This window comes from Gopherus flavomarginatus, chromosome 10 (genome assembly GCF_025201925.1).
Source record: "Gopherus flavomarginatus isolate rGopFla2 chromosome 10, rGopFla2.mat.asm, whole genome shotgun sequence".
In the NCBI taxonomy this organism is placed as follows: Eukaryota; Metazoa; Chordata; order Testudines; family Testudinidae; genus Gopherus; species Gopherus flavomarginatus.
In genome coordinates, this window is record NC_066626.1 from 22,317,502 (window position 1) to 22,335,051 (window position 17,550).

The 17,550-nt window shown below is 41.7% G+C and overlaps 1 protein-coding gene and 2 non-coding genes across 3 annotated transcripts in view; all 3 read right to left on the bottom strand.

Annotated features, from left to right (window-relative positions):
* Window positions 1–17,493, bottom strand: part of NOP58 (NOP58 ribonucleoprotein) — a 39,614-nt gene extending 22,121 nt beyond the window's left edge. Inside the window, exons 1-8 of the mRNA XM_050969604.1 lie at window positions 17,335–17,493; window positions 11,221–11,297; window positions 8,986–9,038; window positions 6,874–6,998; window positions 5,770–5,906; window positions 4,421–4,485; window positions 2,067–2,201; window positions 948–1,093 (exon numbers count right to left, since the gene is read on the bottom strand). Coding sequence (XP_050825561.1) covers window positions 948–1,093; window positions 2,067–2,201; window positions 4,421–4,485; window positions 5,770–5,906; window positions 6,874–6,998; window positions 8,986–9,038; window positions 11,221–11,297; window positions 17,335–17,379 — 783 coding nt within the window. The 5' untranslated portion in view covers window positions 17,380–17,493. The remainder of the gene's footprint in view (window positions 1–947; window positions 1,094–2,066; window positions 2,202–4,420; window positions 4,486–5,769; window positions 5,907–6,873; window positions 6,999–8,985; window positions 9,039–11,220; window positions 11,298–17,334) is intronic.
* On the bottom strand, window positions 762–846 carry LOC127030566 (small nucleolar RNA SNORD11B). The gene has a single exon (XR_007768427.1). It is a non-coding gene; the product is annotated as a small nucleolar RNA SNORD11B (small nucleolar RNA).
* Window positions 8,617–8,703, bottom strand: LOC127030562 (small nucleolar RNA SNORD70). The gene has a single exon (XR_007768423.1). It is a non-coding gene; the product is annotated as a small nucleolar RNA SNORD70 (small nucleolar RNA).
* Window positions 17,494–17,550: the final 57 nt, after the last annotated feature.

Here is a 17,550-nt window from a genome sequence, read left to right on the forward strand (position 1 = left end):
TGTTAGTGAATTTGTAACTGTATTACTGAATTACAATTGTATAATTCAAATGTATAATGTCAGAGTGAGTTATAGCAGACAGAAATGTAACACGATGTGAAATCCTAACAGCCAAAAGTGAGGTTTACCTGAAAGCTTCATATGGGCAGCTTCACACGAATACAATGCACAGGATTTGTATGTCTCTTCACTATGCTGCTACTATCAGTAAAACCCCAATATGCCAAGTACAGTGAAGGACAATTACTGAGGCTATTTTCTGTAATACAAAACCTGGAACATTCCGTTTTAACATAAATATTTGTAACCACTCTCTTAAGATGGGATATTCTTTACTTCAAAGAATGTTAGCACAAAAAATTAAAGTATATCAGTGGGCTGTCAGCGTGATACAGCAGACTGAGTTTGGGATTAAGAGCCAGGAACTCTCTACTACTCATCCTACCACTGTCACTGACTGTGTTGGCTTGGGTAAGTAACAAATACCCTGACTCTGCACCACTGAAATGGGAGTTTTATCTTTTACGAGAATGGGAGCAAGATTAATCCTCTTGGCCTCAGTTTTCCATCTACAAAATGGGGCTAGCACTACACTTTTATAAAACATTTTGAAACGGAGATGAAAGGGGCTATATAAATGTAGAAATTACGTAGTATCCTTCTTTCTAAGGATCTCCGAGCACTTTTTAATTAATATATGTTAGCTTTCCTCTCACAATCATACCCAATAACCTCCATCTCCCCTCCATGTCAGCAATCCAAGATGGCATCAGATGAGGTAGTGACTGTGCACTCTCATGTTTGTACATCAGGCGAGCAACAATACAGGAATCATCACTGCCATTAAGAAAGTGTGCTGGAGCAACCATAGGAAAACTGCTCCTTAGGAAAACAGCTGTCCACATTGCTACACATCTTAAATTAAAGCTCTAAATGTATATATACACCTGATCACAAAGATGCAGTATATTGTTTATGTCTTCTTCTGATACTTCTGTCCCCATGGAGATCTCTGCAGCAGCCTTCACATCATCCTCAATCTCCTCTGGCAGAACTTCCGAGAGGTCAAAGGTAGAAAAGTTTCTTCTGTCTCCTGCGGGACAAGATTGAAGGTGGGGAGAAAAGGAGAAAGATGATCAAGTAAATCAAAAACAGAGAGAGTATAAAGAGGTAAGAGCCAACTGTGTCAACATGGAAACACCTACCCATTAGGGAGGAATAATCAATTGCACAGATACAAAAGAGAAAACGACTGCCTAGGAAAGAGTACTGCAGAAAAGGATCTAGGTGGTTCTAGTGGATCACAAACAAAACATGAGACAATCATGTAATACTATTGCTAAAAAGGAAGCATTCTGAGATGTATTAGAAGGAGTGTTGTAAGCAAGGCAGGAGAAGTAATTCTTCCATTCTACTGATAAGGCCTCAACTGGAGTATTGTTTGTCCAGTTCTTTATTAAATTATGATGCCAAGATGTGGACAAATTGGAGAAAGCCCAGAAGAGAGCAACAAAAAATAAAGAAAACATGACCTACGAAACACAATGAAGTTCCTCTCTGAACTGCAAAGCTACCATATCACTGTACAAATTAATAGGAAAAAAAAACATGCCTACATGTTGAAATGCAGATGTTCACAAGATTAAACCCAATGTTATTTCTGTTCCAAGGAGTAAATATAAGACAGCTCTGGTGACAGGGAACACCAAAAAACACTGAACATCTCTCTCTCTATATCAGTTTTAAGCACTAATTCCCAAACCATGGTCTGTGGACCAATGGTGGTCTACACAGCACTTGCTAGTGGTCCCGGGAGAGCTGGCCAGTGCAAGCTCTCCTTGTTTCCAAGTGCTAGATTACAACAAACTACTGCCAGATTATATTACTTCCCTAACATCAATTTCCCACAGAAGCATTTTCTAGAATGTCACTGTGAGAATACAGGATTGTGAACAGGTGAAATGGCCTGCACATTAGTGAACAGCAGGAAATCTGTCCCACAATGCGTTAAGTTGCGAATCATACTAATACTCAGTCTCCCATGCATGCTCAAAATTGTTACTCACCAACTTTCCGCACACATTTACAGTATGTTAGGTTATCTGTGACGATTTTGCCTAGTTCAGGGAAGTGCCAGCCATACCATTCCCTACAGCGCATGATATAGTTATTCAGCTCTTTATCTAGGTCGTCAAGAAGGGCTGCAGACAGGACAGACATGTTAAAAAAAAAAGTATAGTCTAAAGGGGAACATTTTAAAGTCAGACGTAATGAACGCTGCAAAGGGAAATATCAAGGTATTTTTCCACAATGTTTCCTTTACACAAATACAAACACCAATGTACTGTGACAAGGTTGGTTGTCATTTTATTTTAAAATCATTGAAGGATTTGTTTCAGTGAAGAAACGTACTTTGCAAACAAAACAGATCAAATTACACACTACGTTAAAAGAACATTAAGGATGCATAGTCAAACACTCAAAAGTCAGGACATGCCAGAATTAAGGATGCTAATGCAACCCTGCATTCTTAAAGAGAGCTGTTTTATCTTCCACAGAAATAAGCCTCAGAAATTGAAAGTTACCTCCTAGTAATGCCCAGTTTGATGAAAAGCCTTCAAATCTTTTCTTCACTCAATGATTCCACTGTTAATTTTACTGGGCAACATACATGCTATGGATCTTCTGTACAAAGCCACTTTGGAACAGATTTTCTGATAGTTTAACTGGTGCTAATGTGTTTCACACAGGTAGCTACAACCAGGAAAGGTTCAATTTAAACATCCAACACATAGGGAAATTAGGGTTATGACTAACATTTTATTCTTAACTCATCCCAATTCACCTAGGTTTTGTAGTGTTCGGGCAGTGAATAATCCCATATGAGCACAAGGACAGGCACAAGGATGAGTTTTGATTTTGAATTGTTTTGTTCATTTTGTCAAAACTCTTCTTTAAGCCAAACTTCTATCATCTTCACAATAATGTAAGAGAACCATTAGTTAACATGATGGTAACGCCTGAGGTTTCATCACAGAGACCTGCCACTCAAATGATGGGCCTCTTCCACGTGTCATACACTGAATACATTGCATGTGAACAGTTTCCTGCAAACAAAGAGCAGCAGTTTGGCTATCTGGGAGTTCCAAGTCTTCCATTCCAGATGGCGGATGTGTGACTTTCTGGCAGGATTGTGTCTCAGGTGTAAATCTTAGCCCTCTAATCCATTTTTTTTCTTTAAACAGGATGCAGATGTCAAAAGCCACCCTGTCCAACTATTTGATATTTAAGTTACAGTAGCACCCTGAGGCCCAGATCAGGATTGGGGCCCTGCTGTGTGAGGCACTGTACAACCAGATGTAGATACAAACAGTGTGCAGGTGATACACTATGTTAAAGTTACTGCACATGGATAGTAAACTAAGTATGCCCACCTCCACATGAAATCTAAGTTACAATTTGTGTTTGAGTTAAGTGTGAAGAGATTACATAGCAACCCCCCAAAAAATGCAATAATGAAAAACTGAAAATTCTTTTCAGCTGTAATTACCCTTTAAGTTTATTTAATACATAAACATACCTAGAACTAATGCAATAGGCGGTCTACTCCAGTGCTGCAGATATCAGCTATAAGCTTATTTCTATTACATCAGGGTAGAACACCCACTGCACATACTGTTACAAAGCCCCAAGGCTACAAGCATTTTCTTGTAATGCAATACAGACATGCCTATCTGCTATCTCAGCAGTAGTGATGAAATTGTGAATTCAATCATCATTTTCAGCTCAACAAGATTCAATCGACAACAGGGCATGAAATTTGCAGCACTGAACTGCTCCATTCACCACTCCCTGAGATTGAGCAACTCCATTATAACATGCATTCTTCAAGGAAAAGGAAAGATTAGCCTGGATATTCTATTTTCCATTTGCCAAAGAAATTTTAGTCTGTTTCCCTTAAGAAAAGCCACGATGCAGAACATGGTACTGTACTACTCATGCATCTTTAAAACTGTTACTGCATTGCAGTCTTAGTTCACTTCACACAAGCTACCACCACAAATGGCATCCACAGCAGAGGTACCACGGAACAAATTCTGAGGGGAACAATTAACTTCTTATCACTAGTGAGAGTGAGTCACACTGGGAATTGAAGCAATGGGAGGCTTGAACTCTCATTGCATCTGCTATAGCTGTTTTCTGGATGACTAAAGGTCTTCATCTTTTAATACCACCCTCTCCGATTATTTGATATTTAAATTACAGTAACATCTTTCATAAGCAATAGTTTTTAAAACTTCTGCTGGGTTGATTCAAACTGCCCTGTTATACTAAAACACCAGCAAAAATCTGGAAAAGGGCACACTTTAATAACTGATAAAAGCAGAATACTTAAAGATGAAATTCTGAATATACTTACAGATTGCTTGGACAATCATTGTATCTACTTTGTCTGGGCTGAATTTCAGCTTGTACCGGGAGAGGCTAAAAACAAAGATATCGTTATTAGCTTTACTCTTGGCATTCCACTGCAAAAAACCTTCTCCACTTGTTTTATTTTGCATGAATGAGTTCAGCTGTAGGCTCATTCACACTTGTTTAATTTAAAGCCAAGGACTGGCCTCTGCTGGATGTAATGGGAAGTCTGGAGAAGCACTGCTGCTAGTTGGTCCCATAACAACTGCAGCACACACAGTACCCATTATGATGGGCTGAACCAAGGCACCAGAAAGGAGAAGCATGGCTGGTTGGCTGTCCCTCTGCATAGTCTACATGCACAGAGTGGCAGGAAATCTGCCGTTCATTACTTTTTGCAAATTTCTTCACAAGAACAAATAGGGCAAGTACTTCCTGTTTTGCAGTGGTTGGGATTGATCCACGGGAAACTGTGTCTATAGGGTAGTGAAACTCAGGAGCACGACTGTAAAGAAATAAACTTCCCTCATCCTTCTAACTTCATTTCAGCACAAGCCCAATAGCTATACTTTTAAAATACATTCTAGGATCTTGCACCACACATTTGGATTATGCCAAAATGAAACTCTGCATGTACGTAGCGATTTATATCTTCAAAAAGCTGCACAAACATTAACCCTCTCAATTACCTCAGCAAGGAAGGTAACAATCTCCATTTTAGAAGAATAAATGAGAAAGGTTCAGCCACTTGCCCAAGGCCATGCAGTGAGTTCATCTCAGAGTCTGGATTGAAGCTCAAGTTTCTAGCACCTAATTGTGTACCTGTCATGGCTGTGTGCAGAGCTACTGCTCTGCTTAAATCTATAGTCGAGAACACTGCCTTTATTTAATGTTTATATTATGTACCACAGCGATATGTACATGGAGATATAAATTATATATCCATGAAATACGGAGTCCAACATTTCCATTAAGCACTGAAGTATCAGATACCTCAGTGGTGATGAAGTAATGTAAAAGTCATTTTCATATTGCTAATGACTGCATTTTAAAGATACTATTCTATTACGTATATAATATACAAGAAGAAACTACTCAACTCAGGTTAACGCTACAGCAAATATTGAGAGGTCTGACTTGAACTTGTGGTGCTAAGCACAATGAACTTTTTAAGAGCTTGCTTCTAGAGCAAGATTTACCAAAATTAATGTGATTAGACTTTGGGCCTAACCCTGCATTCATTTCACACCCCAGACTCCCGCTGATACCAAACAGAGTTTGGGGTGTCCAAGGATGCAGGAATGGAATAAAGATGGTGGAAAGTACTGAACTACAGCTTCAATGGCAACTCACCTATGTGCCAATCCTAAACACATAGCTGCCATTTCCCGTGATGGAAGGCCAGTGATAAGCCCCTCGATTTGAGAACGAATTCCTCTCATCAGTTCAGTAACCATTGGGCTATGAATACAACTTAAGTTCAGCTTGTCCTATAAAAATAAGGTGAATATTAGGTGTTAACCAAGTTAATTAAATCCTCTTACAAATTCTTTTTCAATACTACTATATTTATAGTTTACTAAGGTATACTTGTTACCCATTTATGATAGGCAAAAAAAAGTCAGAAGCAGTGACAACCTTCGCAGGTAATAAACATCTGGATTTCTAGCACTGTAATAATCATACATATTTTTCACTTTAACATTCGGGTATTAGGAGCAACAAGACTTGTAAGTAAGGCCCTGTGTACTCTGCCCCTAAGATCTGGGGCAACACCAGGATTTCGTAATTTATTAGTTCTCTACTGCACAGATTTATGCAGATTTTTCTATCAACAACCCACAACTGTGCCATTGAACAGGTCACAGTAGGAAGCAGAGGGTTTGGTAGCTGGCTCTGGTTCCGAGGAAGGAATGTGAGATGGTGGGGTTTCGACATCTCGGAGATAAGCGAGGATTTAGAATATAAACCTAATGCATCTTCTCTATACTTCCCCCCTTTCAGACAAGGGCTGGAGAATACATGCACATGTTTGGGGGCCATTGGGAATGTGAACTCCCGGCGACCCTTATAATAAGCAGCTGCCTCACTTGCCAAAGCAACCAACAGTGAATAAGCACATCAACTGGATGTTTCTATAAATAAGATCAGTAGGGCAACACAGTTTATATTTTTGCTGTCTGCTTTCACAGTTGATACCCCACTGAGACAACAAGAAGTGTGCACACCTGAGTGCAGTTTCAAGGCTGTCCAGCTGCAGAGCAAACATCATATCAGCTTATAGTCAGCTCACATCTGAAAGTTTCCCTTTCCAGCTCTGAACTAGAAACTTTTTTCTAATGAAACCTCATAATCTGCAGCACAATCCATGGCTACAGGACCACAAAATACAGAGGTCCCTCTTCATAACATCTCAGCAGAATAAAATCAAATTAGAGAAGCAAAGTCAGTTTTCACCTTTATGACACCGCCGAGTTTGGCATCTGCTATGGCCAACTGTTCATGGGCATCTTTTGCCACTATCTTCTTTAGAATTTTCTTCAAGTTCTTGCTGAGCTTGCCCTCTACCAGAGCTGTGGATGCTGTAGAGAGCAGAAGAGAATGAAGATGCCGCTAAACAAACAAACAAACAGAACTTCCTAAAATCTAACAGGTACTCAAAATACCATGTCCAACTTGATACACCAGGCTGTACACTTACATTCACACCTCTGCAAGCTACTATACTAACCAAAATTGCAGTTGAAATTGTTTGACCCTGAAGTTGTTTAAATGAATGTTGTAAAATGTTAGCACATTTGCTGTTCTTAATTTGAGAATACTTCTGCTCTAATTTTTCCCTCCTCCCTATATATGGAAAATCACCAGGATTAACTCTTAGTTCTGCCAACTTTGTAAAAGATAACAGTCCACCAATTTTAGAGATGTACTGAACATCCCCAGAAGCAACTTTAAGAAGATTTAGAATATAATTGAATTACCCAATCCCTTTTCAGACCCCCTGAAGTCATACATCACTAGCTCCCACCACAGGCAATAGTCATATATACACCCTGTGATGATGATGATGAAAAATTCATGAAAGCCCACTGAAGCATGAAGTCAACTTGTGGGGATGGCAGAAGTCAGACACGGCCCTTTTTAAGGTATGTGATGTGGATCTGAGGAGTTTTAAAAGAATCTTTATTTTGAAGTATAAATAAATCTGTAAAAGCATCACAAACCCACATGACATATTTTAAGAGGTCACTTATGCAATTCCCTTGACAAGTTAACTCCACGCTCCACTGACCTTCTGGGATTGGTACATTTCCAGCCTGGAGTGTGAAGCAGAACCCAGTGACCCATTATTTCAAAAATCCTGAAAAGAAGAAACAGAAGAACAAATATAACTGCTATGATAAATGCCCTCTCACTCTTGCTATTTGAGACATTAGCTAGGTAACTTTAAATCTGACAGATAGTTCTTAAACCATTTGATATTTAAATAATGCTTAGCTACATATCAGTTATCTTCAAAACAATTTACAAATCCATCCTAGCAACAACCATGTGAGCTGGGTAATTTAAGTATCCCTGATTTCACAGATTCCTCAACTGAGGCAGAGAAACTAGGTGATTTGCCCAAGTCAGAGCTTCTTCTGTATCACAGAGTAACAGAACCCAGAAATTCTTGGCACTCAGTGCTATAACAAGGCCAAACTCACCCTAGACAGCAGGCACAAATGTAGGTGGGAAAAAACAGTAATTTCCATCTCAGTTATGATTTCATTATCCCATATTCAAAGGTAGTCTCCTTCCCTGTACTTTCCTTGTTTTGTTTTTATACTTGCAATCCCAACAATTCTAATGTAGTGAGACTCGTTGTTTGGCCAAAATGCTACATTTGACATTAATCAACTGATTTTACTGTTATGGAGAGACAAAAAAACTCCATTCAAGAACAGGAATCAGGCTACCCCTAAATAACTATGAGCCTATGTTCTTCTATCACTTCAGTTCAGATTATTCAGAGCTTATAATGCTTTTGTGCTTAATTCCTACAAATCACTCAAGTGGCAGGTTTTGCATGTGATTACAAATAATTCAGGAATTCATGATCTTAAGATAAACAGGCATTTATCAAATACACAAACATATCCATGATACATCTCCATGAAGCGCAGAGTAAACAGCCCTAATGTATCTATTACTGGCATTTTATCTGTTGTCTCAGTGGTAGTGACGAAATGTTGAATCAAATCATTAGAATTCAGTATTAACCAATGCATCACTGACAACAGGGTTCTATTCTATTCACTACTGATTTGTGCACTCATGACCATAAACACAGGAGCAAATAGCTAGATTTCAATATTTTTATCTAGTGTCCAGAGGCACAGCAGCTGCCTGAGAAAACAAATACTTATATTCTTTGTTCTGAAGCACCTGTAATCTAAAGGATAAACAATGAAGAAATAATACGAGGGTGAGAGGACAGTAGGGGCATATAATGAAAGTATGTGATTGGTTCTTTTCAGAAAGAACCAAGCTGCAAAGTTTAGAATTAACTTTCTCAACTTTACTTACCAGCAAGGGCTTCTGTTGTGTCCTGAAACTTTTCAAAGTGTTTCAACTTCACTCTAGGAGAAAGGAAATTTATTTTTATATTCAAGTTTACAATAGAGTAGCCCTGTACTTCCTCCTCCTTTATGATGCATAGCATCTGTCTTAACTTCCCAAACTCTCATCATAAATAACAGGTCCCTACTTCCCCAGAACATCACAGGAGGCTGAGGTTTGATTTTCAGATCTCCCAACCTTCAAATGAAGGGAAAGGGAGTCCAAGTCTTGGAACTGTAGATCAGCTTTCAGACTCATTATTTCATCACCCAAGTCTCCCAAAGATCTTGCTAGAGACCTCCAAAGAGGTGAGAAATCAAGATCTAATATTTCTAATGAAAAAATACATACAAAAAATTTGAAAAAAACATGAGGCCATCTTTTTGTTTTGCATACTTGGATTTCCTTGGAATGTACAGACTCTTATGAGGGCACAGGGCAGATATCCAAATTTGGGGTCATTTGACCAAGGGATTCCTGAGCTACAGGCCCCCCAAAACAACTTTTCTTAAAGTTAACAGATTTTACTTTTTTTCTGTTTTGCTTTTGCACGGTACCCACTACCCCTTGGAGGAGCAATATTGAAAATAGCATATGAAAAAGTTTGTCTCTTCAGATAGGCACTTCCCTAACACTCACAAAAGCCAAATGGATTACACTGCACATGTGCAAACAAGGACTCACAAAACCTGTATGAGTCAAGGAGATGTATTACGGCCATTAAACCTGAGCAACACCCTGGCACTGGACGTTTTAATTTGGCCATGATGAAAACTGGGGGGAAAATGAAGGCATGAACCTACAATCTGTGTTTTCTGTTTTGTTTTTTTTATTTGGAGAAAACAATCTGAGTATAGCAGAAAATTCAGAAGGTTCTCAAACCATTTTTTAAAAGAAAAATTGTACCTACAAATGTTCGCTTGGATGGGGAATTATGGGATAAGGAGTCTGGGACTGCAGAGAGGGGAGAGAGAATAATGGGGCAGGAATAAATGGGTGGCAGAGCAAGTGGGAAGGAGATGGGGTGAGAACACAAGATGGCCCCACACTTTCCCTTCCTATGTGTGAGCCAGAATCCACGGTGTCCGACTCCTCTGTGCCCCTCCACATGAGCAGACATCTGGGGAAACCCTGCCCTTCTGGGTGAGAAATTGAGAACAGCCATGCTGGGAGCATGCACCAAGAATACACTTGAGGCTGAAAAGCAAGGGATGGCAAACAGGCACACTATATGCATATCACTGGCTCTGGAGAAAGGGTATGAGAACACTGACTGACATTCATGTGTGTATGGAAGGATTTTCTATTCTCCATCAGTTTACCAGGTCCAAGTAGCCTATGGACAGTTCCCAGCTACATCAGCTGTGTCACCTCCCCAGGCCCAACTTCCTCCTCCTGGTGTAATCTTCCTCTCTGTTATCTATAGAGTTGTGCTTAAGAAGCCATCCCGACCCAGGACAATTATCTCCAGACCCAGATATTTGACTAGTCCAATTCTGATTAATCTGTCAGAAAAAGCTGTATTATCTGTAACAGAAGCAAGGTCACAGATAAAAGCTACCCTCTCTTAACTTACTAAATTGCATGTGCGTCATCTCCAACAGCAGCTCAAGGCTTATGCTGCAAGGCTGAGTGAGACAAACATCTTTTCAGAAACATCGGAATTTTATAACTGGATCAGACCAAAGTCCATTTAGGCTAGTATCCTGTCTGACAGTCGTCAGCATCAGACATTTCAGAGGAAGGTGTAAAAAGCCTGCAGTGGGCAGATGTAGGATACTCTGCCACAGCCACACTCACCCATGTTAGCTTTCACCCTGACCTCTAACACTGAGACTAGCTTAATCCCTGAAGACAGAAGTTTAATATACCTTCCAAAAGTTTGTTAAACTCAGAATATTCTTTATATTCATATAAACATCCAATCCCTTTCAGAATGTTGTTTTCAGCTTCAACGCCTTCATGTGGCAATGAGTTTCACAGTTTAATTACACATTGTGAGGAAAAGCATTTCCTTTTATCAGTTCTGAATTTCTCACTTTTCAGTTCCACTGGATCTCCCATCCCTTGTTCTTGGATCAGATCGTTCTTCTAATATTTAAAAGCTGTGAACTATACTGAAAAACAAAGCAGGACCTTGCCCCTTGATCTGAACATGCAGTCATCTTCCAAAGCCAGGCTGCCAGCCCTTCAACTACTTACATTTTGTTTGCTTTTTCAGGTGTTTCAAATTCTCTCCATAAACTGTCAACTTCCTGAAGTTTTTTCTCATTCAGGACCTGTGGACAAAAAACGGAATCATTAAACCAGTGTTGAAAGATGTTTGGGATTATTGTTCGGTATAGAAATCCTGACCCCACTTTTTATGGTGTGTCCTGCCCGAAAGCTGATGTTAATGGAGTCAATGGGCTAGCTCTTAGCCATCTAGTCTGTGACCACTACTTACCATTTTCTCTCTAGTTCTGCCCCACCAATATCTGACCATGTTAACAGCGTTTTACTTGCAGCAGGAACACAGATATTGCATTGCTTTTCACCCCCCCAATAAAGGCAGGCCCTCTCTGAACATCTGCATTCTCTCTCTCTTTCTTTTTAAGAGTCAGGCTTAGTAGTATCTGTCTCATCCCCAGTGACCTGGGACCAAGCTTACTACTGCTTTGTGAACACACCAGCTGATCAGGGACACTACCACCGGTGGGAAAATACAAAACGACACTTTCTTCCTCAAGGAACTTGAGGGTCTCTATGAAAGAGGCTACTTCTAAAACAGAGCTCCCCTTCTTTGCAGTACAACGCATCCACCCCAATATAGCCTCAAGAGTAAAATTTGAAGATGTTACACTTGGTTAACAGATTGATAATTCAGCTTGCTGTCCAAAAAAGAAATCCTTTAGGGGGAAGAGGTGGGTTGAGATCAGTTACACTACTCCACCGTCTTCTGCGTTCACTTAATTTGCAGTGCACTAAGGCCTGGTCTACACTACAATGTTTCTCCTGCCAATGTAACTTGCCCACTACCCTGACCTAATAACTCCATTTCCACAAGAGGCATAGCACTTAGGTCAATGTAGTTAGGGAGATGCATTGTCCATGCAGACACTGTATTACTTACATTGCCTGTTGGCTGTCAGCCTCACATCAGGCTCACAGCTGGAGCCACCCCACCTCTCACCCCACAGCTGACAGTGCTGGGCTCATGGCTGACACCTCACTGTTGGAGGGCTCCAGCGATGAGCCTATCAGCCCTGGAGAAAGGGGGAATCCAGCAGCGAGCCCCGTGCAGGCCTGATAGCTCAGGCTATCAACCCCTCACATTGCCCCCTTAAATCAGGGCAAGCACTCCAAGTGAGGACATGCACCACCGACAGCAGGGCTAGTGTGGATATGAAAAACTGCAGCAATTAATGTGGTGGCAGTACGTTGACCTATTTTAGGTCAACAATTTTGTAGTGTAGACAAGGCCTAAGAATTCTTCGTAAAATGCAAAGGAGCACTGCACTAATCTTTTTCAAAACCATAAATGTGGTTCTTTGTACCATGTTCAAAATCCATTGTGATTTGTCCCCACAAATCAAATACGGCACAACTACAATTTAACACAGAAGGAATGCTGAAATCATTCTGGTTATCATGCAAATGAGCAAGCCACTTGGTTCCTCACAAATTTTTAAATCCAGACCAAGTTGGTTCTTTTGAACTGTATTTTTTTTTAAAAAACTTAATTATTAGCTAAACAAATAAACACAGTAACACATTTCCCACAGAGCTATCAAGCAAAAAAAGCCTATGGGCCAGCTAATAACTTCCCTACCTCCTCGCAGTGGTCCCCAAACTTTCTATCTTTCACCCTCCCTTACCCGTTCGTGCCCCCCGCAACAGGAGTGAGGAATGCAGCCAGGGGCTGAGGCCTACAGCTGGATCCCCGGGCATGGAGTGGGCAGCCAAGACCCTGGGCATACAGCTGGGAGTGGATCCCTGGGTGTGGGGCTGGCAGATGGGACCAGGTACAGAGCTGGGTGGTGCTCCCTCCATCCCTGTCATCCGTGGGGGCTGGTCCGGGCCCCAACTACCCCACCCCCATGTTACTCTGAGCCCTCCTAGGGAGTTGTGCCCCGCAGGTTGAAATCCTCTATTGAGTCCCCCGATTCCAATTTCTCCTCCTTATTCGGAACCGAACAGTGGTTTTCAGTTTTTCGTTTACGGATGCCTAAAACATGTCAAATGGAGGTGCAGACCCCTTTGGAAATTCAGCCTGTGGTCCACAGACCCCTACCATAGAAGTCTTAGGCTGAAAACCGACAAACCAGAATTCAACTATAAACGTTACAAGTGCTCAGCAAGGCATTTGACACAGTGTGAGAAAGGGTGCTAAACTGTGGGCTTCTATGGTGGTAACAACACTTCTGGGGTATTCACGTACATATGACTGATGAGAGCACCAGAATGCCTTTTCTGGGATCTGAAATCTGAAAAAGCGCCACCATGGCTTAACAATGAAGTAAAAGAAGCAGCGAGAGGCAAAAAGGCATCCTTTAAAAAGTGGAAGTTAAATCCTAATGAGGAAAATAGAAAGGAGCCTAAGCTTTGGGAAATGAAACGTAAAAATATAATTAGGAAGGCCAAAAAAGAATCTGAAGAACAGCTAGCCCAAAACTCAAAAAGTAATAGCAAAAAAATTGTTAAGTACATCAGAAGCAGGAAGCCTGCTAAACAATCAGTGGGGCCACTGGATGATTGAGAAGCTAAAGGAGCTCTCAAGGGCGATAAGGCCATTGCGGAGAAACTAACTGAATTCTTTGCATCGGTCTTCCTGGCTGAGGATGTGAGGGAGAGTCTCAAACCCGAGCCATTCTTTTTAGGTGACAAATCTGAGGAACTTTCACAGATGGAGGTATCATTAGAGGAGGTTTGGGAACAAACTGATAAACTAAACAGTAGTAAGTTACCAGGACCAAAGGAACTCAAATGTGAAACTGCAGAACTACTAAATGACTAGAGGATAGTTAATGTGGGGCCAATTTTAAAAAATGGCTCCAGAAGTGATCCCAGCAATTACAGGACAGTGAGCCTGACTTCAGAACTGGGCAAACTGGTTGACACAATAGTAAACAACAGAATTATCAGACACATAGATGAACATAATTTGTTGAAGAAGAGTCAACATGGTTTTTGTAAAGGGAAATCATGTCTCATCAATCTACTAGAATTCTCTGAGGGGGGTCAACAAGCATGTGGACAAGAGGGGTCTAGTAGATATAATGTACTTAAGATTTTTCAGAAAGCCTCTGACAAGGTCCCTCACCAAAGGCTCTTCAGCAAAGTAAGCTAACCTTGGATAAGAGGGAAGGTCCTCTCATGGATTGGTAACTGGTTAAAAGATAGGAAACAAAGAACAGGAATAAATGGTCAGTTTTCAGAATGGAGAGAAGCAAATAGCAGAATCCAGGGGTCTGTACAGGGACCTGTCCTATTCAATATATTCATAACAATATGGAAAAAGGGATAAAGAGTGAGGTGGCAAAATGTGCAGATGATACAAAATTGCTCAAGATAGTTAAGACACAGACAGACTGAAGAGCACAAAAGGATCTCTCAAAACCAGGTGACTGGGCAACAAAATGGCAGACGAGATTCAATGTTGATAAATGAAACATAATGCACACTGGAAAACATAATCCCAACTATACATATGAAATGATGGGGTCTTAATTGGCTGTTACCACTTTGAGTCATTGTGGATAGTTCTCTGAAAACATCCACTCAATATGCAGTGCAGCAGTCAAAAAAGCAAACGGAATGCTGGGAATCATTCAGAAAGGGATAGACAATAAGACAGAAAATATATTGTCTCTATATAAATCCATGGTACGCCCACATCTTGAATACTTCAAGCAGATGTGGTTGAACCATCTCAAGAAAGATATATTGGAACTGGAAAAGGTTCAGAAAAGGGCAACAGAAATGATTAGGGATATGGAATGGATGCCATTTAATAAGACTGTGATTTTCCATCGTGGAAAAGAGAAAACTAAGGATGGGTATGATGGAGGTCTATAAAATCATGACTGGTGTGGAGAAAGTAAATAAGGAAGTGTTATTTACTCCTCATAGCACAAGAACATGGGGTAACCAAATGAAATTAATATGCAGCAGGTTTAAAACAAACAAACAGAAGTAATTTTTTTCACACAAAGCACAGTCAAGATGTGGAACATCCTGCCAGAGGATGTTGTGAAGACCAAGACTATAACAGTGTTCAAAAAAGAACTAGGTAAGTTCATGAAGGATAGGTCCATCAATCGCTATTAGCCATGATGGACAGGGATGGTGGCCCTAGCCTCTGTATACCAGAAGCTGGGAATAAGTGGTGATTACCTGTTCTGTTCATTCCCTTTCAGGCTGACATTGGCCACTGTCACAAGACAGGATACTGGGCTAGAAGAAACTTTTGGTATGACCCAGTATGGCCGTTCTTATGAAACTTCATTTTCATAGTCACCTATGGTTGACCCCTTTACACATAGTCTGCAGACTCCCAGGGCTCCACGGACCAAAGGCTGAAAACCACTAATTTAAACAAAGTCCTGGCTCTGTGGAGTTTGCGATTTCTATATCATTTTACAGGCAGACAATGTGGTCCTAGCAGCAACGGCACAATCAAGAACATCTAGAGAAGGAAGTAGCAGCTAAGTAGAGCAAATGGTAAAATCAGCTAAAAAGTTCTACTTCAGACTATTACAAAATGAATATCATAAAATAATCTAATATACTCTAGGGTGGGTATTTTTGGTTGAATCCTGCTGCTGGCATTTTCCAAAATTAATTGGGGGGAGGGTATAGCTCAGGGGTTTGAGCACTGGCCTGCTAAACCCAGGGTTATGAGCTCAATCCTTGAGGGGGCCATTTAGGGATCTGGGGACCAAAAAACCCTATCAGAGACAGTACTTGGTCCTGTTAGTGAAGGTAAGGGACTGACTCAATGACCTTCAAGGTCCCTTCCAGTTCTATGAGATACAAATATTTCCATATATTATTATTATTAATTTATTTAATGCCAGGTGACTTCCCTCCTTTCATTAAAAATTTATTTTCTACACTCAGACTTTGGGCTTGTAAGAGGGGAAGTATTGCCTCTTAGAAGCATTCAAGGGATGGTGTGTAATTTTCCCATATTACTGGTTTTGTGCTGTATTGTTGAAAAGGAATCCCTAGATATTAAACCTGGCCCTGGTTGCTGCTGACTCCACCTGGCAAACAGGTTACAGACTACACCAGTTCAGCAGCATGGCAAATCAGCCTATCCATGCTCATGTAATGATACGGTTGTGTGTCCAGTGAAAGATGTGGGAACTGAATCTTTGTTTTTCAAGTATAGCAGATGAATTCTCCAAATTTCAGCCAGCATGCAAATACACGTGTACACCAGTCAAGCCAAGCATTTACATAAACAATAGCAGACAAAATTAAATTCAACACATCTTGTAAATACAGTATTTAAAATATATTAATATCATTGCTGTTACATTTGCCTCAGTTCTTTCACTTAGGAACTATAATGATAGCAATTACAACAAATGCTAAAATTTCCAGGAATAGATGCAATGTAAGCATAGTTAGGGGGAAAATCATTGAGGACTACTTAGGGGTAAATACCACAGTCTCTGCTGATATTTACACGGCTACCGTACTGAAATCTAACATGTACAATTACACTTAGTCAAACAGAATACTGTATCAACCTTCATACATAAACGGAACTCTGCAGGGTTAGGAAGGAATTTATCCCTGCACTACACTGCATGGTTGGTTACGTCCCTTTTACCCCGCCAGAAGGATCCACCAATTGCCGCCCCCACAAGCAGGGGTCAGAGCTACCCTCCAATGTGCCACGCGAGGTAGACGACAATTTCGTGGCGCAGGGAGCGAGAGTAAATCCTCCCTTTTCTGTGCTAACCTGCTCCCGCCGCCTGCACCCCTGGGGCAAGCCAGAGAGACGAGACTCCGCAGCAGAGCCAGGCCAACTCCTCCCAGACCCCGCTCCCCAGCTCGGTATCGGCAATAGGCTCGGGGCGCCAGGCCCAGCTCGTGAGGGCCCAGTCCGGGCAGGGCGACCAGGCTGACGGAGACCAGGCTCTCGCCGCAGCCACGTGGGTGGGCGCCAGAGCCCGGGCACGGCGAGCGCCCCCTCCCCAGCGCTGCTGCCGCAGAAAGGGCCGCGAGATCTACGGGCCGCCCCATCCCGGTGCGCGGGCCCGGCCGGGGAACGGCGAGACGAGGCGGCGGCGGCGCGCGGCCTACCCCTGCCCCCCACTTCACCTTGAAGACGGCGTATCCGGCCGCGGTCTCGAATAGGACCAGCATGGCGGGCAGAGATGCGGGGCCGGGTTAGCAAGAGTCGGTCACAGCCGGGGCCGCAGCGGCGCCGGGGAGCGCGGCACGACACGGCCACGTGCGGAAAGACGGCCCCAGCTCCCAGCGGCAGGACGCAACGCGCTCGGCGAACCGGAAGTTAGAAGACCGGAAACTGTCGGG